Genomic DNA, 22,252 nt, shown 5'->3' on the forward strand with positions numbered 1-22,252 from the left:
ATTTGAAAGGATCAAAAGAGAAAAACAGTGATGTGAATTTTTGGAAAAAAATATTATAAATTTAATGGAAATGCAGAGTCTATCACCTTTTTTAGAAGTCTAACAAATTAAAAATAATTTATTGAACTTTATTGAAAACATTAAAGTTTATTTGACAGAAACATCACATTGTAAAAACTAAAGCAAGATGCCTTTTTACAAACCATGCAGTATTATTCATTTATAAGGCTATCTTTTACCTGTAAATTTGAGATACATCAGGTTCATCTTAAACCTGGCAACCAAGGTCATTTATGATGTCACCCTAACCTAATTTTCTGCCACTCCTTATTCTCCTACATGCAATCTGTGTTCTGTTAAAAACTGAATTGCTTATTAAACATACCCCATGGGGCGCCTGCTTAGCTCAGATGGTTAAGCATGTCTGGGCCTTTATTTCCACTCTGGTCATGATCTCAGGTTGTGGGATTGAATGCCAGCTCCAGGCTCCCACCTCAGCGAGGAGTCTGCTTTGGATTCTTTCTCCCTCTTCCTCTGCCCCTCCTCCCCAAATAAGTAAAATCTTAAAAAAATACTCTATAATCTCCTGCCTTTGTACCCTAGAATGTATTCTTCCTTTTGCCTAGACTACCCAGTGTAGTGATTTTTTTTTAAAAAAAGAACATTCTAGAGCCCCATTGCCTGAATCTGGCATTGCCACATAAACAGGCCAAGAATAAATTGAAATTAAAGAAAATTTAAGTAATAGTTTCATTAAAAACAAAATATATTGCTAAATAAATTTGAGATTTGGTTATTAGAAAATAGATTTTCTAGGCCCTTTGTTTTTATTTCTCGCACTCTCCTTTGCTAGGCTAATACCAAAGGCAGAATTTTCCAGATAAAGCCTATGATTTGCCCACATCAACTTGAGCCATTGGGGCCTTCATACATAAAGGTATGTATGATTGGGGGAATCTCTCTTGGTACTAGCCACAAAGAGCTAAGGAGACAGACACTTCAGAAACGGCTCATTACAGAAACATAGAAACCAGTTAGGGAATAAACAAGCTCAACCAGGATGGCTCCAGACCCATGGCACTGAAGCAGTATCAGTAACCAGGGATTAAGTCTGACTCTGGTTGTGAGGGCTGGGGTCATTCCTTCTATATTATTTGCATCCATCCACAGTGTCAGTAGAGATGATTGACTTGAACTAAATGGAGAAAAATCTAAGTGAAATTAGTAAAAACCTTGAATAACAGACTACTCAAAGGCAAATGTTATATTAATTCAAGTATATATAGTAAATAAAACCAGGGAAATAAGGAATCATAGCTAGTATCCTTTGGGAACTTGTTTAATAGGTAAACACATACCCCTATGTAAAGCCCTGTTTATAGTTGAATGATCTCAAAGAATTCAATATCCATTTACTCTCTTAAATTTGGCATTTCTCTGGCAACTTTATTCACATAATTCTTATTTAGCAACTTCTGAATTAAAATTCTTCTGAAAATACAAAAGTAAACATCATCTCTGCCTATGTCTGAATTAAATTACAGTATGTTGGCTAATTTCTTTTTTTACATTTTTGACAGCTATACATATCAATGATTATTAAAAATAATTCATTTTTTACTCTGTCTTTACAATACCAAGAATGATTTCCTTTTTTAGGTCTCAAACTTTCACTGCCATAAAATGTACCAAGTCATAAGTAACTATGAAGACTTAACAGGGTTTTTTTTTTATAAATTTAAAATATATTTAATAGGAAGATGATTTTTGAAAGTACCCGGAATATTTCATAAATGAGCCTCTTTTAATACTTCCTCTATTACAATTTATTTTAGACAAACTCAATACACTTGGCATTTTTTTTCTCTTTAATCCTCATTCTCTACCTCTATCTAAAAAGGACCTGAGACAGCAAATTTTCCTTCAGTGCTTTGAAATTTTCTCCCTAAGTCAACAGGCCAGTGATTAATTTCTTTGGGAAACAGTTTCTGTTCTGAATCCTTGTCAGAACAGGAAGCTCTTAGGAGAAATGACCCCTACCACTCTGGTCAAATTCTGTTCTCTCCCCTTTGATTTTATTTTATTTCATTTTTGACACTGTTTCTTACCTTTTGACAGGTATAGTCCAACGACTATAATACTTACTCGCCTGATCCACCCTCGGTGAGCCTGGGTGAGTAGCAGGCTCACAAGTAGTCTTCGCACACGGCGCTTCAGCCCACTTAAGTGCCGTCTGACTGCTTCTCGGTCCTCAACGGATCTGACCAACGTCCGTTGGAACCCTCAGGCCACAGTGTTCAGGTTTGCGCAAACAGGCCATTGTCCATGTAGAAAGTGGCACGGGCCAATATTCTTTCAATTTGAACAGCATTGTACCCCTTAAATATATATATATATATATATATATATATATATATATATATATATGAATATATATGACAGATTTGTATATTTAATATATAAATACAGATATATATTTATCTCTATATATACAGATATATATATATTATATATATATAATCTCCCAACCAAGCCCTTCTGGTAAATGATGCCTGTGTATGTAAAACACAAGGAACAGTGGGTTATCTGGAGCACCCAGATCTACCTATAAGGGCACAGTTTTCACTCTCAAATTAGTGTTACAACCATTTGTATGTGTGAGTTGACAAAGGGCATTGAGAAGCCTTCATGTGTTCATTTTGGCCTTCAGACGGTCGAACAGCATCTATTCCCTAGTATTGTAAAACCGTCCCACCTCTCACAACCTGAATAGATTTGAGTTTTGTTAAAGCTGCCTCCGGTTTCTAGTGTCTAGGTCAGGGGAACTTAGGGAAAAGGTCTGTTCTACTTGTTACTTGTGGCTTTTGGGGGTATCTTTTCAGAGTTAGAAGTACTCTAGAGTTCTCCTTAGTTTTTCCGATAGACAGGGTGTTTGTGGACCCTTTCTTTCCCCTTCCTAAGGTTCAGGTTTTCTCACCTGGGTCAGTTTTCGGGTCGCTGGCTGGGCGGAAAACAGCGGAGAGCTCCGCGTCTCTCTGTTGCCTAGGTAACAGTTTTGTTGCCCCCTCCACTCACCACCTCCCGGGTTCCCGCTTGACTTTCCTGGCCAATCACAGAAGAGTTTCCTTTGAAACAACACCAGAACCAACCAATCCGAGCGCGCTCCAGTCAGGGTCAATGGCCGCCCTCTCGGTTTAACTAGGTGGACCCCAGTGAAGTGTCTCTCAGCGTCACTCCAGCAGCAACCTGCCTGCTGTAGAGGCCGGTTTTTTTTTTTTTTTTTTTCTGGTGGGATTAGGCCCAGGCCCGCCTCTCCGACCGCTTAGACAGTCTCGGAGGTCCTCCCCATTTCTTTTGGATTCCTGACTGCGAGCGGCGCAGAGGCGGCAGGCAACAGGGTAAGTTTGCGGGGTTTTCGTTGGTCCCAATCCTCAGCGGGCTCGCTCATCTTTGCACTTTTCCTGCAAGTGAATTCCAGACTGGACAACTGATCCCGTGGATCCGGGACATTGGTGGTGGAATGAGAGGCTCGGTGGCCCGGGGGTTGAGAAGGTTTTGCTGCAGCTCTGCACGCGCTCCCCACGCCCCCTCCCCGCCCCGCGACAGAGGCACGTGTTGTGGTTCCGTCCTAGCTCAGCGTCTCTCTGTGTGCATGCATGTATGTGTATACACCCGCGCGCGCAGGTAAGGGGGTACCGCGCTTCTTTGCCTCAGCTCAGCTTGTGTGTGAGGGGAGGTGTGTAGGATAGGATCGCGCTTCTCCTCAGCTTAGCGCGCGCGCGCGCACGCGGGGCGTGTTTGTGTGTAAGGTGGGATCGCGCTTCTTTTCCTCCGCTCAGCGTGTGTGTGTGTGTGTGTGTGTGTGTGTGTACGGTAGGGTAGGGTAGGGTGGGATCTAACTTATTTTCCTCTGCTGTGGTGGGCAAGACTTCTGGCGCCTGAAGGGGGGAGAGCATCCCTGCTGCCGCTAGAACTACAGTCCCACTCGCAGTAACAGAGGGGACCCGGCGCCCTGCTTTTCCCGCCTTGGAGCGGAGAAACGCAGGCGCGCCGCCCGCTTGCCACTGCTTGGCAATCTGAGTGTCTTCACTTCACGTAGAGGTACAGTTGTGACACGGGTTTCACGTAAATTCCGTGGTTTGGTTTTGAACAAAAGGGGCAAAAGGGGATGACATAATAAGCATTTGGACTTTTCGGAACTGATTAGTTGCGTTGGATTGTGGGGCCCCTAATTTGTTATTTGAGCGTTGTGGGCAAAGAGCGATAGAATGGCTTTAATGGATGGTTACATTTGGTTAGCCAGCGATTGGAATTCGATTAATGAGTTCACTAAATTGCTTTCCTTCTTTTGGCTATCATGGTTTTCCAGCTTCCATCTTATCTGGTGAAGGCGACAGTGAAGCCTGAATAATTGGTCCATTCTACTTGTTATTAGCACAGCGAACAAAATAAATCGAGGTATAATGTTTAAGTTATTAGCTAAAAGTAAAGTTACTGGCTTTTTGGCCAAATTAATTATACCACAATACCCCTTATGACTATAGATGATTGGAGTTTAAGTGTCTTAAATTTTATTTCCCTAGAAATTTGTGGAACTTAGGTTTATATGCTCTTTTTTGATTGCTTTTTTGTTACTATTCTACTCATTGTGCAGTATTCTAAGTAATGCCTAGCTAGTACTTTTCAGACCTTTTTGCTGTAACCACAGTAAGAAATTAATTTTATGTTGTGACCTAGTATATACATATACAATATATAATTGACAGTCATTTCACAAAAACAATACTTAACTACATGCAATTTACTCTGATTATATCCATTATATGTGTGTGTGTGTGTGCGTATTTTAATGTAGACCACAACCCACTAATGAATTTTCATTCAGTTTGAAAAATATTGGCTTTCTATCTTTGGTTTTCAAACGTATGTGTTTAGGAATCACACAGGATGTTTGTCACTCTTGGAGAGGAAGAAAATTTTTCTCTGACCCTCAAGATTCTTCTAGGTGGACTAAGACTTAAATTGTCATGAGACAGATTAAGAGGAGAAAATCAATGTAATTTTGTACATAAGGGGAATGAATCTACAGGTGAAATTCCAGACAAGCAAAAGGAGGTATATATGTCATCCTGAACTAAGGAGAAAAAGTGGTCTGGGATTTCAAAGGGAAGGAACACAACTCGCTAGAAGATGAAAAAGAGTAAATGTTTGGTAAATAAAGGTTTTCTGGGCTATTCAGAAATCATAGGACATAGAGAGGACTTTAACCAAACAGGCTTTGCTAGGTTCCTTCCTGTCTACTTTGCCTAGTTCATATTATAATGTTATCTATGCTCATAGCTCTCTTGCTGGAACAGGTCCTTTATCTAAAATCTTTCGGGCAGCTGTGTGTGTGCATGGGGGTGGGTGGTGGGGTTAGTTTCTTCCTGAGTCTTTGGGCTTTGTTTTCTGCTCAGCATAATCTTTGGTCCAAGTCGCTCATCTTGAGGATGCCTGCCTTTGGCCCCTAAATTGCAAATGCAGTTTTCCCTGGCTCCAGGTTCTGTGTGTCTGTGGTGGGGAAGGTGGTTCATAGAATATATTTGAAGGGCTTGGTACAGTGCCAGATGTACAAATATTCAATAAATAATAGTTTACTTCTTGGGAAACAAATGCTATTCATCTTTGGGGATACAATTGCCCCTAGCAAGGTGGAATCCAGTGCTAAGCACTGTTTTCCCCAGGATTTAAGAGGTAGGCAAGTAGGGGATGAGCCCTGGATCTGAGGTGAATCTTAGAGTACTTGAATTCCATGGAGAATTTTGTAAATACAGAAACTTAGAGATAGAACACAAACATTACAGCATTTCCGTGATTAGCCCAGGATCACATTGTCAATAAATGGATCTCAGCAATAGAACTCACTTAATCAAGTGTAATATTCTTGATAGCAGGTCAGATCTAGAGGCAGAAGTGTAATATTCTTGATAGCAGGTCAGATCTAGAGGCAGAAGTTTAAACAAGTCAGAGAGCTCTGACTTGCAGAGGCTATAGAATTTCTGGCTTTTGACTACTAACTTGAGTGATCTAAACAATAAAAAATACACCTAAAAGTTTATAGCTATGAAAAAGAGATTTAGTTTAGCTAATTCTTCTATAATATATAGAACAACTGTCTGAAAACACTAAGTACGTAATTTTTAAGCCAGCATTAAAAGAAATTAAAGATGAAAAATTTCCTCCAATTCTACAGCAAAAAATATAACTGTTATTTCTGTTCCCTCCTATTTTATTCATATGTACCCATATTTTAAAAAAAGATTTTATTTATTTATTTGAGAGAGAGAGTGAGTGAGTGAGAGAGTACAAGCAGGCATAGGGGCAAAGGGAGAGGGAGAAGCAGACTCGCCACTGAGCAGAGAGCCTGAGGACATGGGCTCCATTCCAGGACAAAGGCAGATGCTTCACTGACTGAGCCACCCAGTGGCCCCATATGTACCCATATTTTTAAATTCTCTTAATCCTTGCTTATATAGATAGGTTTTGTTCCTTTTATTTAATACTGTTCTGGGAATTTTTTTCTATGTGGTTGATTGTTTTCCTTTTTTAAGATTTTATTTATTCATGAGAGACAGAGAAGCAGAGACATAGGCAGAGGGAGAAGGAACCTTCTCGTGTGGAGCCCAATGCGGGACTCGATCCTAGTACCCTGGAATCATGATCTGAGCCAAAGGCAGACACTCAAACACTGAGCGACCCAGGTGCCCAGGTTGATAGTTTCCAAATTTTTTATTAGTAAAAGCATACTAATGTTCCATAGGAGTGAGATGGCCATAATTTACTCAGTCTAACCACAGAAAATTCATTTCCAGTAATTTCATGTTATCAATAACATTAGGGTATCCCTGGGTGGCTCAGCAGTTTGGCCCCTGCCTTTGGCTTGGGGCGTGATCCTGGGGTCTCGGGATCTAGTCCCTGCATCGGGCTCCCTGCATGGAGCCTGCTTCTCCCTCTGCCTGTGTCTCTGCCTCTCTCTCTCTCTGTCTCTTATGAATAAATAAATAAAATATTTTTTTAAAAATAGCACTATAAAGTTTGGGTTATTTAAAATCATTTATATAATTTTTACCTTCCATGAAACTCAAGAGGAATCCTAACAGGAAGGCCAGGGATCTAGACCTGAGATGCTAGTTTTTGTCCCCAATTAGATGTATGAATTTACCTGTCTAGCTTTCTGTTGCCAGAGCAGCAGTGATCAACCATAATATCTATTGTACATATGAATTAGACTGGATGCATTTTTTAACTAATAGGTATAGACATTTTCAAAATGACTTACTTTACAAGATATGTGAACCATAGCAGATTTGAGCAGATTCAAGTGCCATAATAACACTCAGGCTGATTAGCTTTCCTTATGAATATATTTTCCAAAGATTGTATGAGTGCATATTCATTTGTAATTAAAAAAATTTTTTATAAAGGAGCCAATTAAATTGGGAGAATAAAAGCTATAATTGGCCTTTATTAGTGCATCTCCCTTTTCAAAGCACACATATTGTCTTATTTTCTGCCATTCTAAAACATTAACTAGTCCTTCTTTTTTTAGAATTATAAAGTATTTCAGACAAAAGTACAGAGACTATTCTACACCATCATCCATGTACCAACCAAAGATGTAATGGTTGTTAAGATTTTGCCATATTTTCTTTAGGTTATGTTTTTTAAAGAACTAAAACATTATAGCTAACTCTTTGTACCCCTTCCCAGTCTCATTTCCTTCCTATCCTGGAGAAAATTGTTCTTCTGAAGTTGTTATATATTTTTCTATGTATGTTTTTACGTGCGTTCAAATGTGAAAGGCCATAAATGATTTGTAATCTATTCTTTTGTATGCCCTTTAATATTTACATACAATGTACCATATTTGTCTTCTGCAACTTACTCTTCTGCAACTTTTTTGGGTCACCATTGTTTTTGAGATTTATCCAAATGGCTAAATATAGATAAAGTTTGCTTTTATTGCTGTATTCTATCATGTAACTATGCCACTTAAGAAAAATCTCCCTATTGTTATTGAACATTTAGGTAGTTTTGAGTATACAAATATTCATATAAGTCATACAAATACTGTATGATTCTAATATGAAGTTCCTAGAATAGACAAATTCATAGAGACAGAAAATAAAATAGAGACTACCAGAGGCTGTGGGAGTGGGGAATGGGGAGTTATTTTTCAGTGCCAAACTCTGTATTGGCATTGAAAAGGTTTTGTAAGTGGATAGTGGTGATAGTTGAACAACATTGTGAACATACTAAATGCCACTGAACTGTATGCCTAAGATGGTTAAAATGATAAAATATACAATATTTTACCACAGTCAAAAATGGCAAACATAAGAATTATGCTTATTCTTCAAAGGCATATACTTGATGCCATGGTTTTGGTGGAATGAAGCACTGAGAAAAGTGAGATTTATTTTTTATTTTTTTTATTATTATTTTTTTAAATTTATTTTTTATTGGTGTTCAATTTACTAACATACAAAATAACCCCCAGTGCCTGTCACCCATTCACTCCCACCCCCCGCCCTCCTCCCCTTCTACCACCCCTAGTTCGTTTCCCAGAGTTAGCAGTCTTTACATTCTGTCTCCCTTTCTGATATTTCCCACACATTTCTTCTCCCTTCCCTTCTATTCCCTTTCACTATTATTTATATTCCCCAAATGAATGAGAACATATAATGTTTGTCCTTCTCCGACTGACTTACTTCACTCAGCGAGATTTATTTTTTAAAATAAACTTTAAGTTATATTAGCCAGATCTATTTTTCCTTGTAAAATGATAGTTTTTTTGAAATTTTTAAATGACTACTATTATTTACATGCTTGTGTAAGGTTTTTTTGCATACTGTGCTTCAGAAGTCTCTGGGGTCTTTTTGTTTGTGTTTTGCTCTACTTCTCCAGTATTTTGGGGAGGATTCATCTGGGTATGCCTTTGAGGCTTTCTTTTTGCATTTGAATGCCGTTCTTCCTTTGTTTCTTTGATTAGCTCTCAAGTGTTTTACTCTCTTTCTTCTCCCCATAACACTGTTCTTCCCCTTTCTCCCAACCCCCATCCCCACTCAGTGCTCTGCCATCTTGGGTCATCTCTGCCCAGATGCCCAGTTTCCGAATAGCCATGCCTTCTATTTGGGTCTCTGTCTTCCACGTCTGCCCACTCATAAGTTTCCCTCCTGCACACATACACCCTGCTTGCTCTTTCATCTTTCTCAGGGCTTCCAAGATTCTTCCTCTCTCCAGTCCTTCTGCCCTTTGATCCCACCTCTAGTCTCTTCCCTTTTCCAATTTTGTAAGGGCTGTAGGCATTTACTAAGAAAGAGACCTGTTTCATGGCAATTTATAGTCTTCTACAATGTTGTACTTTTCATATTTGGAAAGTTGGTCTTAATTTTGGTATTTTTTTAAAGAAAATTTTTTTTCTGACTCTTAAAAAAATAGGATTCTGACCTTATAGCTTTGATATATTATTGGATGAAGGAGGAAAAAAGAACTTAATGTGAAAGAAAATTGGTAAGTTATACTGCTTAAGATGTTTAATATGAACTCATAGCTAATGTACCATTTTCAGTAACCCTGTATTTTATTGTGGCATAAAATAAAATGATCATCATTACAATTTTGATTCCTTCCTATTTCCCTTAAAAATGGCTGGGCAAATTTTACCTGTCCCTCTCCATTTCTCTTCTGGGGACTCAAACATTTAGAATAAAACATTAGTAACTCAGTTTCTAATTCTAGAGTTGGCATCCATAACTATTCAGTGGCAAGTAAAGCACCTACTATACTTGGAGGCTTACATTTTTCTACTTTCTGGGAGGCTTTCATGGTGGAACAAGGAGTTTCTTCAGTGAATTTGTATTTTCCTTTGCTTTTCTGCCTCTCTCTTTAGGTTTTGGTAATTAATGATATGTTAAAGAATCATACATGTTATCAGACATTGCTATTTATAGAGATGGCTTTATAACGTGACTAATCATGCCAGATCACTTAGTCATGAATTTTTAAAAGATTTTATTTATTTATTCATAAAAGACAAACAGAGAGAGGTAAAGACATAGGCAGAGGAAGAAGCAGGCTCACTGTGGGGAGTCTGATGCAGGACTCAATCCCAGGACCCTTGGGATCATGACCTGAGCCAAAGGCACAATCAACCACTGAGCCACCCAGGTACCCCTAGTCATGATGTTCTTGAGGTGAAGTGAATTAGTGGAACTTAATGGTTGTCAAGTAACCAGACAGGTTAGGGGGAATGTTGCCTCCAAGGAAGAATAGTCTATTTGCTTCTGAGAAGGTAGGAAACAGTTTTAAAATTTCATGGTTGAGCTTCTATGCTAGTCACTGCTTGACCATCATTTCTTCAAGTGATGTCAGGGAATAATGGCATGAATGATTCCCCCAAATCATTTATACTTTATGAGACAGAAGCCTCTAAACATTTGTGCTGAAATAGCTTATTATAGGTACTCAAGCTTGAGTTTATTTTGTTTCTGTCATTGAGATAGAGACTCGTCTTTCTAATAATGCATTGCTTATGCTAATATCAAAATGGAAGTATTGTGACCATTTCCTTCACTTGGCCTTGGGGAAGTGATTTAGTATTTCAGAGACTCAGTTTCCTCAACTATAGAATGGAGATCAAAATGCCTTCATGATTTGTTGTGGGTAATTGGAAGATAAGGAGTTTCTGATTTGATAAATGCTATCTTTTATCTTTTCCCCCTTTATATTACATAAGAGATTCAAGAACTTAAGTGGTAAAAGATGTGTCCTAAAATGACCTACCATAATTTGTTGGCCCCATTCAGTTTTTCTACGACCCAGAATACTCCTAGGACCAATAAATGATGATAGGTAATACATAGGATAATCTCCATGCTGATAAATTAGATAGATGTATGGTAATTTTTTGAATTGTAATTTGAAATCCAATTTATGTTCACTCCCTGGGCCAGCTACGAGAGGGCTGATATCTCTGATTTGCTGATCCTTCACTGACAGTGAGGAGAACCCCAGCATTACATACTGGAAAGCTTTCATACAGCACTTTACATTAAATTAAATCAGACAAGGAGGGCCCTTTATAAACTTATTGTTAAAAAACATTTTGGTTACTCATTTAGCAGAACTGCCCGAATTGTAGAGGTGAGCACACCGAGGTTCCAGTGCATTTAAGTGACTAGTACAGTCTTATGGGCAGGACTCATTGAATGTTTTTTTTTTTCCTATCCAATTGTTGAGTTAATTCAGTAAGCCCTATTGAGATTGGACTGTCCTGGCAGGGAGCATCTGCCCATTTCTAGGAACTTTTTCAATGAGCTCTAATGATTTATGGGGGCCTAGTAGGTTTTCTGCAGAAATCCTTTACCAACCAGTATTTCTTTCTTAGAACATGTGTGCTTGTGTTTAAGGCATCCAAGATAGAACTGTAAGCTGGGCTCAACATAAAAAGCTGTAGTTTTGTCAACTTAAAGCTCCTATAGTCAGGCAGTGTGGATGAAGAGAAATTGAGGTTGGCTGGAGGAACTCATCATGACAGAGACAGCTATTTCCACTCATAGCCATGTATAGGGAGTATAGACTTGTTTTCCACTTTTTCTTTTTCTTTTTAATTTTTAAAATATTTTATTTATTTATTCATGAGACACAGAGAGAGAAGCAGAGTACACAGGCAGGGGGAGAAGCAGGCTTCATGCAGAGAGCCTGACATGGGACTAGATTCAGGGACTCCAGGATCACGCCTGGGCCAAAGGCATCCGCCAAACCGCTGAGCCACCCAGGCGTCCATGTTTTCCACTTTTTAATAAAGCAGTGATATACATAGGGAAGCTAAAGTGTGCTAAGGTCTTGTTTGTTAAAAAAAAATAGGGAATACGGATTAATTTCAGACTGTTAGAAAAACATGAATGTAGATCTGTATGTTACAAAGAAGAATTCAAGAAAAAAACTCATACAAATTTTTTTTTTTTTTTAAAAACTCATACAAATTAATAGAATATGCAACTTACAAGCATGGGAAAAATAAAAGGAATAGGGAAAATTCCATCAATTCAAATATGCAGACAAAGATAAAAGATGTATACTCTGGCAAATCAAAAACACAAAATAAGATGGAAGAAGTAAGTCTAAGTATATGGGTAGTTACAATAAATGTAAATAAATTAAGCTCACTTATTAAGAGACCCTTAGATTGGATTTAAAATTTTGCAGTTTTGCTATTTACAAGAACTATACTTAAAATGACTCAGAAAGTTTGAAAACAAAGGGATGGAAAAATATACATGAGGCAAATACCAACCAAAAGAAAAATTGTGAGGCAGCCTTAATGTCATACAAAATATGATTTAAGGCAGTTTAATAATAAACAGACATTTCACAGTAACTAAAGGAAAAAAATCTTCAAAGAGGCTATTGACTATGAACCTATGCCGTAACCACATAGTCTTGAAATATATAAAAACAAAAAGCAATGGGATTATAAAGAGAAGTTGACAATCCCTAATAATAAAGGAAGACTTTTAAAACACTTTTGTAGAAAATGGTTAAGGAAAACAGATTGAAAAATGAAAAAGCATAATATGAAAGATTTAAGATCTAAATGGAATGGAAGGGAGAGAATCTTTGATGCCAAATTTTTAATGACAAAAATGCATTTTTAGTTCAAATGTGAATTTTTTTTCAGATTTTTTAGGTAGGAAAAATTTTAAGCTACATGCTACATTCAACAGGAAGATTCTTAAATTAATTTAAAAAGAATAGCAAGTCTACAAATACAAGGGGACAGGAAAAAACATGCCACCTTTGATGACTACCAGAAAAGCCTCCTTTGGCCTGCAATGTGACATTGATGACAATACCTAAATCTGAAAGTATCAATTTCTATTACAGTCTCAAAACCAAAGTTTGGCAACAATTTTTTGACATTTATATTACCATATATATTTATATATAATAAATATATAATACATATAACTATATATCATATAACAGTAATCTATTATTATAATATAGTTTATAATAACATAATAATTAAAACCTCAGGAAAGTGGTACCCTTGGGGAATGTAAGAGTAAATACAGCAAAAACTCTTACTCTGCTCAAGATGCCTTTCTGTGCCTTCTAGGACTGACTTCTTACACTTGAAATATTACACTTTGACCATTTGAGGCTTACATTTAATAAGTTTTAACATGTGTCTAATAATAATGATAAGCATGTAGTAACTAAGACATTAAAATAAATATTGTCCTTCAGAATTACCCTTGGGTAGATGTTCACTTACATCCATGACACAAATACTACTCAAGATACCATATGTCATCAACTTTAAGAGGTACAGCTTTTCATATTTTAGACCTCTCTGAAATTGAATGAGTCTGAACAGTCGATGGTGTTTTACAGTCCCTTTTGGCCAGGCAGAAGTTGAGTTGTTCCTGTGTGCACATGCAATATCAAAATGTCTAGGATCAAAACTCGCATAATAGGTGGTTTGGGTGGAAATCCTGAGACAACGGGGGATCACCTTTAACTCCTAGAAACCAGTGGTTTTGGGCAGAGAATGGTGGAAATGGTTAACCAGATCTAGTTACTGATTTTGCTGAAATGAGAGACAAAAGGGCACTAGTCTACATATTTGCAAAGCTGACCTGAAAGCATAGTTCAGGGGCTTTTAGTTCTCTTAATGAGTTCTTTTGCTGTATTTATGTAATCTTACATTCCCAAGCATACCACTCTCCTGAGGTTTTAAATGTTATGGTACTATAAATGATGTTTTAATAGCATATTATTATAGTTATTTATTATATATTTATGATATAAAGTTATATGATAATATCAAAAAGTTGACCTAAAAAACTCACTGTTGTCATCATGGCTTTGATACTGTGTCAGCAGTGCTCCTGGTGGCACGGAAGACATCAAAAATTTGAGTTGAAAATTGGATTTTGAATAGTTTTTTCCCAAGGTATGCATGTTTGATTAAAATCTGTCTACATTGGGATCCCTGGGTGGCGCAGCGGTTTGGCGCCTGCCTTTGGCCCAGGGCACGATCCTGGAGACCCGGGATCAAGTCCCACGTTGGGCTCCCGGTGCATTGAGCCTGCTTCTCCCTCTGCCTGTGTCTCTGCCTCTCTCTCTCTCTCTGTGACTATCATAAATAAATTAAAAAAAATTAAAAAAAAAAAAATAAAATCTGTCTACATTGAGAAGAGGTCTTTCAAGAAGTATACAAAAATTTAAATGAGAAGAAGGAATTGTGACAGGTTTTTTTTTTCATACTGGTGCATAAAGTAATGGGGCTCTTAATTTTGATGAAAGATTTTTTGAAACTGAATTCTTAGAATTGCCTTTCAGAGCTATTGTTTAAAAACTGATCTTTAGACACATCCCATTTTATAAATCTTGACTCAGAATTATAAGTACACAATGATTTTCCCTTAACACTTTAAAGATATTCCATCATCTTCTAACAGTTATTGCTGCTAATGAAGAGCCTTCTGTCAAACCGGTTATTACTCCTTATTAGGGAAATATGTTTTTTTCTCTCTGGAAATGTTCAGATTTTCTTCTCTATATTTAATATTCTAGTGTTTCAATATATTGTATATAAAGGGTGTGCTTGTGTGTGTGTGTGTGTGTGCGCGCATGTGTGTGTGTTGGCGGTGGGGAGGGGTTGTCTGCTTGCACCTGGTGGCCTTTTTAATCTGCGGACTCATTTTTCTTCAGTTCTAGCAAACTCTTTTATGAACTCTTTCAGTATTGTCTTTGCCATTCTATATATTTCCTTCTGATATTCTTTCTGGATATATATTGAAGATGTTCTTTTGTTTTCTTATCTCTTAATTTCTCTCTTCTTTCCCATCACTTTCTTTGGTCTGTATTCTGGTGGATATCTTCTGTTCTCTCTTCTAGTTCATTGATTTTTTTTTCCTCATCAATTGTGTCTAGTTTACTTAGATCTCTCTTGAGTTTTTTATTTCTAATAGTGATATCTATTTCTTGGATACTCCTTGGTTCTTTTTCACATTCACTTGTTTGTTTTATGGATATTATTTCCTTCCTTTTTTAAAAAGATTATTTATTTATTTATTCACGAGAGACACACAGAGAGAGAGGCAGAGACATAGGCAGAGGGAGAAGCAGGCTCCATGCAGGGAGCCCGATGTGGGACTCGATCCCGGGACTCTAGGATCATGCCCTGGGCTGAGGGCAGGCTCTAAACCGCTGAGCCACCCAGGGATCCCTGATATTATTTCTTTCTTGAGCTCTTTTTTTTTAAGATTTTATTTATTTATTCATGAGAGAGACAGAGAGAGAGAGGCAGAGACACAGGCAGAGGGAGAAGCAGGCTCCATGCAGGGAGCCCGACGTGGGACTTGATCCCGGGTCTCCAGGATCATGCCCTGGGCTGAAAGTGGCGCTAAACCACTGAGCCACACAGGCTGCCCTCTTGAGCTCTTTAGACATATTAAATATATACTTCTTTTTTTTTTAAAGATTTTACTTATTTATTCATGAGAGACACACACAGAGAGAGAGGCAGAGACATAGGCAGAGGGAGAAGCAGGCTCCTCACAGGGAGCCCAATGTGGGACCCGATTCTGAAACTCCGAGATCATGCCCTGAGCCGAAGGCAGGCACTCAACCATTAAGCAACCAGGCATCCCTAAATATATACTTCAATGTGGCATTCATTTTGCTCTGTTATCTCTAATTCCTTGAATGAGAATTTTCTTTTTTTATGGGTATAGACTACTTACTTTGTTGTTTTATAATTCTTATCAATGAGTTAATTCTCTGGGGGCTTTTTCTGACCTTGTGTGACCTAGGAAGTGGATGAGGCACCTCCATTACATGAGGTCCTGAGCAACCTACTTGAGCCTTGAAGGTTTCATCAGCTCCTAATCAGTTTTATTTTATTTTATTTTATTTTATTTTATTTTTTTAGCTCCTAATCAGTTTTAATGTTAGCATTTTAGCTTGAAGTTTCTATTCCATACAGATGAATGGAATTTGAGCCATCTGTGCTTATCTTCTTCACCAGCTTGGAGTTCCTACATGTTTCCATTGCCTTTTCCATTCTCCCATAGATCTTTCTCAGATTTAAGTTTCATTAGGCCTCTGCTGATTGAGGAGCCCTGCCCTATGGCCTCAGATCATACCCGTAACCCAGCATATTTCCAGCTGTTAGGGCCACATACCTCATTTATGTCCCCCTTGGGCTAAGCAGCTTTAGCTTCTGCATAGAAATACGAATTCCTTCTCTGTTTGGCCCCTGAAAAACTGTCTTCTGTCTCCAAAAACTCTGCTTTGTACTTTCAAGAATGTTTTTTTTAAGAATGTTTTTATGGGGATCCCTGGGTAGCGCAGTGGTTTGGCACCTGCCTTTGGCCCAGGGCGCAATCCTGGAGATCCGGGATCGAATCCCACGTCGGGCTCCCGGTGCATGGAGCCTGCTTCTCCCTCTGCCTCTCTCTCTCTCTCTCTCTCTCTCTCTCTGTGTGACTATCATAAATAAATAAAAATTTAAAAAAAATTAAAAAAAAAGAATGTTTTTATGAAGTACTTTTATTTATTTATTTTTATGAAGTACTTTTAAACTGATATTTCTAGGAGTTTGGAGTATGGGAGAGTGATTCCAGTGTGGCTTTCTCCACCATCTTGACTTGTAGCTCTCATCAAGATTTCTAAAGTGTGTTTTCTTCCATTCCTCTCTTGCCCCCATTGAGGGCTTGGAGTCATAAGTGGGTTTAATTTTGGAGAAACTGGTACCCCTTCAGGTGGGTTCACTTTTGGCCCTGCAAAGACAGTAACCACCACTTCAGCTATCGGGTTTACATTCTCTACACCTGGTGCAAGAGGGTTTAAGTTTAGGACTCTACCCCAACCAGTTATAAATAAGTAAGTACCTCTTCTACTGCCCTGTTCTCATTCAGTAATGCAGCTCCAGCTTCACAGACCAAACCATTCAGCTTTGGAATACAAGTTGTTATCACCTCCTGCCACAGAAGAAACTGGGTTTTCTCTTAGGGTAAGAGCAGTACAGTTTGATTCTTTTAGTGGTAACAAAGGTCATCATCTCAAAGATAAACTTTCCATTTAGAGTATGGAAGGGCTAAAGAAATGGTATGGTATTTCTAAGTCAACTATTTGGAATTATACCCCTCATTTCCAAGATAGTCTTATAAATTGAAGCCATATAAGATTTAAGGCACAAGGCACATTGAATTCTGATCTGTGATTTCCCTTCATTTTGTGTGAGCCATAGGAGGAGTGCTCACTGAGTTTTGGACATAAATCATCTTGAAATCAGGCTACTTGATTAAGTGTCTCTCTCTCTCTTGAGAGATCATTATAATATACATTCTTCCCTCTCGCGTTTCAGAATTTGAAAGGGAGCACTCTTCATGCCTTTATTTTTTTTTAATTTTTATTTATTTATGATAGTCACACAGAGAGGGAGAGAGAGGCAGAGACATAGGCAGAGGGAGAAGCAGGCTCCATGCACCGGGAGCCCGACGTGGGATTTGATCCTGGGTTTCCAGGATCGCGCCCTGGGCCAAAGGCAGGCGCCAAACAGCTGTGCCACCCAGGGATCCCTCTTCATGCCTTTAAAAAAAATCCAGATGGATCCAGCCATTTCTTTTGGTAGTACCTGGTGGTCCAATGAAAAGCTGGAGTATTCTCTCTGGAATTCTCCCTGATTCTGTTAGTATCTAATAGCTTGTAATATCTGGTTATCTTCCCTTCCATATTGAGATGAAAACCTATAGAACAAAATCTCACAAACTATTCATATTTGAAACTTAATTTGTTGTGACTATGTTATCTAGCTGTCGTTTAATGTGTCAGAACTATTATATTGATTTTTTTCCATATTTCTATTTAGAATAAGTGCACCAAAATTAAACTTGGGCAATACTTGCTCTCTCATACAACCTGCAGTGATTACAGGAGCTTCAAGGCTGAGTACCAGCACTCTTACCAACACCTTAACATGCAGTGTCCCATCGTACTGGGTGACAGCGTCCAGCCTTTTGTTTTTGGCTCTGCTATCACCTCTGCTACTGAGTCTGCAACTGCCACAGGGTTCTCATTCATCAGTGGAAGTGGAATTTCAGTGCTGTCTCTGCAGTGGAGAACACAGCATTTGTAGCATTACCCCTCACTCCTGCTACTCAGCCTCTAGTGGCACAACTGCCACACAACCAATTGTTTTCTTCAGTTTTGGTGGGTAGCCTGCACATGTGGTTGGAACTCTGCTCCCCAGTGGAGAAGCACAGTATTCAAGACTGATTTTGAGATTCTTTTTTAGATTGCTTCAAATCCAAATATGACTCACTTCTCTTGCTGGAGTTTAATGTAATTGATAAATGTGATAGATATTAAGTCCAAACTGCTCCTTCTGGTGTTGCAGTTTTAGGTTTAGAACCAAAGAATGTTTATAGATCTTGGAAACTAGCCCTTTATCTGATATTGCCCTACGACCCAGCAATTGTACTGCTGGGGATTTACCCCAAAGATACAGATGCAATGAAACGCCGGGACACCTGCACCCCAATGTTTATAGCAGCAATGTCCACAATAGCCAAACTGTGGAAGGAGCCTCGGTGTCCATCGAAAGATGAATGGATAAAGAAGATATGGTCTATGTATACAATGGAATATTACTCAGCCATTAGAAACGACAAATACCCACCATTTGCTTCGAGTGGATGGAACTGGAGGGTATTATGCTGAGTGAAATAAGTCAATTGGAGAAGGACAAACATTATATGTTCTCATTCATTTGGGGAATATAAAAAATAGTGAAAGGGAATGAAGGGGAAAGGAGAAAAACATGAGTGGGAAATATCAGAAAGGGTGACAGAACATGAAAGACTCCTAACTCCGGGAAACGAACTAGGGGTGATGGAAGGGGAGGTGGGTGGGGGGTGGGGGTGATGGGCACTGAGGGGGGCACTTGATGCGATGAGCACTGGGTGTTATTCTATATGTTGGCAAATTGAACACCAATAAAAAAATAAATTTACATAAAAAAAGAACCAAAGAATGTTTGTTTTGGAAAAAGTTACAACCTTCTGGAACCAGCAGTTGAGACAAATCTGCATTTAGTAACGAGAGTTATACTGAAATGTTTTGATCAATTGTTTAATGCTCGTTTTTAACAAGTTTATTCTTATTCACAGTCTGTTGATATGTTCTGTTTTCCATTTTGAAAATAAAACTTCTGAAATGTAATTTATCAGGAGGTACAAGAGAACAGGAAAGTGGTTTTAGAGTGATGTAAAATTTTAGAGAATATTAATAATGCAATAAGTCACTTCTATGGCATGATTGGAGAATGACAAAATATTTTGGCTGGTAGAAACATCTTACACGTGTGGGTTACCAGTTTCTAAATAATTACGATTCAATAAAATACATTTGACCTATATTGAACATTAATGAGAAGGCATTTAAGATCTTACTAAACCAAAATGCAGTTAATAGAGTTCTGATTTATAACCCATATAAACTTGATTTTTTTGTAGATATTTTAGAACTTGGGAAATGTGCTGAGTAAGATACTAATACATTTATTAACACATAATTTATTAATAAATTAATACATGTATTAATAAATTAATACACATTAATACATTTTATATTATAGTGTAGTTTATTAAATTAGATATTCATAGTAATAATTTCAGAGCTTTTGGGAACAACCAAAATGGAAAAATATTTTTAAAATTATAGATAATATAGAACTAAGTTATTTATAAATCATAGTTGTGATAGAACCAATTTTCATTGATTGGTATAGCATTGTAGGACATGAAGAGATGAAGTGGAACATTGAAATAATTATGCTAGAATATTTTGTTACTGCCTTGGGAAGGGCATCATTTTAATTGTATACAAATGAATTTTTGGTGTTAGAAATAATACACTCACTCTCAAATAAATTTAAAAAATAGAAATAATGCATATCTGTTATTTTAAAAAATCTAGGAAATAAGTGTTTGAGTCTTGGCTCTGTTCATTAGTAGTTCTGTGACCTTGGGCAAGTTATTTTAGCCTCTCAGTGATTGGTTTATTCATCTGTAAGTGCTCAGCACATACCACAACAATCCTACCTCATAGGATTCTATAAGTTAATATAGGTGAAATGCGTAGAAACTTGTCTGACATGTAATAGGCTCTCAGAGGTAGCTGTCGTTGTTTTTATGAAAATGTACATTTCCCTACAGTGTTAAGTATGTTGGATATTATCCTTTTTGTGTGTTTGTTTTTTAATGTGATAGCTTAACAGTGGAAATAATATCAGCATAATCTTGATTTACGTTTCTTTACTAATAGGATTACTTCTTTTTGAATTATTTATTGAGTAATTGTATTTGTGTGTGTGTGAGAGAAAGAATTGAATAAATTCCTTGTTTGTATCTTTTGCTCAGTTTTCCAATATGGTATTTATTTTTTCTTATTGATAATGCAGCTACAGTATTTTAACCCTTTGATATTTGTACTTGAAGTATTTTCCTAGTTTATTTACATTTTATTTTTCTAAGAGTTTTTATAGATATTAAAATATCCTAATTTTTTTAATTAAGCTTTTTATTTTGCCATAATTGTGGATTCTCATGCTGTTTTAAGAGGTAATAAAGATTCCACATACCCTTTGTCCATTTTCTTCCAGTAGTAACATCTTGCATAACTATCACACAGTATCACAGACTGGATGTTGATATTGATCATTGAGATATAGACTAGTCCTATCACTACAGGGATGCTCCGTTTTGCCCCTTCAGAGCAACTGTTACTATAATTTTGTAATTTTCAAAATGTTATATAAATGGAATCAATATGAGATATTTTAGGAATAGCTTTTTTCACTCAGCATAATTTTCCATAGATTCAACCAGATTGTTGTATCAGTTGTTTGTTTTATTGATGCATAGTATTCCATGGTGTGGATGTACTGCAGTTTATGTAACTATTTTCCCATGGATGGCTATTTGTGTTGTTTCTACTTTTTGGCCATTATGAGTAAAGCTGCTATGAACATTTATGTACAGGTTTTTTTGTGAACATAAGTCTTCATTTCTCTTGGATAAATGCCCAGGAGTACAATTGCTGGATCATATGGTAGCTGTATATTCAATCTTATAAGAAATTGCTGAACTGTCTTCCATAATGGCTGTACCATTTTACATACCCATCAGCAAGTATGTGTAATCCACTTTCTCTGCTCTTTCACTATCATTTGGTATTATCACTATTTTTCATTTTAGCCATTCTTGCAAATAGTGATATCATATTGTGGTTTTTATTTATATTTCTCTAAGGGCTAATGATGTTGAACATCTTTTCCTGTGCTTATTTGTCATCTGTATATCCAATCTGTCCATGTCTTTTAGAGTCTGAAAAAAAGCATTAAAAAATAGTGAAGTATTATATGGGTCCTTTTTACAAAGGGACTTGGGAAATGTCAGTGAATAATAGGGTTTTACAAAAGACAGAGTGCTGATCAACTGGGATTTTTTTCTCTGGTTAGATTTACACCTGAGTATATCTCTTTTTTTAAAGTGATTGTAAATGGTACTGTATTTTTAATCTCATATTCACTTATTTATTGCTAGTATGTAGAAATATAATTGATTTTGTATGTTTATCTTGTATCCTATGACCTTGCTGAACTCATTTATTCTAGGAAGGTTTTTTTTTTTTGTAGATGTCATCTGAAAATAGGGAAAATTTCACTTCTTCCTCTCCAGTTTAGATATTTCCCCCCCTTGCTTTAATGTAGTAGCTAAAAGTCCTAATACTATATTGGATAAGAGTGATGAGTCCAATCTTAGGGAGAAACATCTAGTTTCTCATTAAGTATGGTGTTAGCTGTAGTTTTTTTTATAGATGCCCTTAATCAAGTTGAAGATGTTCCCATCTATTCCTAGCTTTTTGAGACTTTTACCATAACGGAGTTTTGAATTTTATAAAAGCTTTTTCTTCATTAGGTAATATGGTCATGTGGATCACACTGATTGCTTTTTCAAATATTATACCAACCTTGCATCCCTAGAATAAATCCCACTTGGTTGTGGTCTATAACCCTTTTATACATTGCCAAATTCTATTTTCTTGTATTTTGTTTGATTTTTTATTCTTTCATTCATATTCATAAGAGATACTGGTCTGCAGCTTTCTTTTTTATTTTGTCTTTTTTTTATCA

At 37.2% G+C, this 22,252-nt stretch overlaps 2 protein-coding genes across 13 annotated transcripts in view; one reads left to right on the plus strand and one right to left on the minus strand.

The window, feature by feature from the left end:
• Positions 1-3,126, minus strand: part of DNAAF6 (dynein axonemal assembly factor 6) — a 42,365-nt gene extending 39,239 nt beyond the window's left edge. Inside the window, exon 1 of one of the 4 annotated variants that reach the window (XM_072818244.1) lies at positions 2,978-3,126. The gene's annotated coding sequence lies outside the window, so the exon portion shown is untranslated. Of the gene's footprint in view, positions 1-2,108; positions 2,286-2,977 lie in introns of those variants that run through there. The other 3 variants (XM_072818245.1, XM_072818243.1, XM_072818246.1) reach the window with 3 other exon arrangements.
• The window catches only part of NUP62CL (nucleoporin 62 C-terminal like), a 94,178-nt gene that overhangs the window by 16,443 nt on the left and 55,483 nt on the right, over positions 1-22,252 (plus strand). For 3 of the 9 annotated variants that reach the window (XM_072818234.1, XM_072818237.1, XM_072818235.1), the window contains exon 1: positions 3,405-3,684. The exons of 2 other annotated variants lie outside the window; for them this stretch is intronic. In XM_072818234.1, coding sequence (XP_072674335.1) covers positions 3,521-3,684 — 164 coding nt within the window. In that variant the 5' untranslated portion in view covers positions 3,405-3,520. 4 more of the 9 variants (XM_072818241.1, XM_072818238.1, XM_072818242.1 and 1 more) reach the window with 3 other exon arrangements.

This window comes from Canis lupus, chromosome X, assembly GCF_048164855.1.
Source record: "Canis lupus baileyi chromosome X, mCanLup2.hap1, whole genome shotgun sequence".
In the NCBI taxonomy this organism is placed as follows: Eukaryota; Metazoa; Chordata; class Mammalia; order Carnivora; family Canidae; genus Canis; species Canis lupus.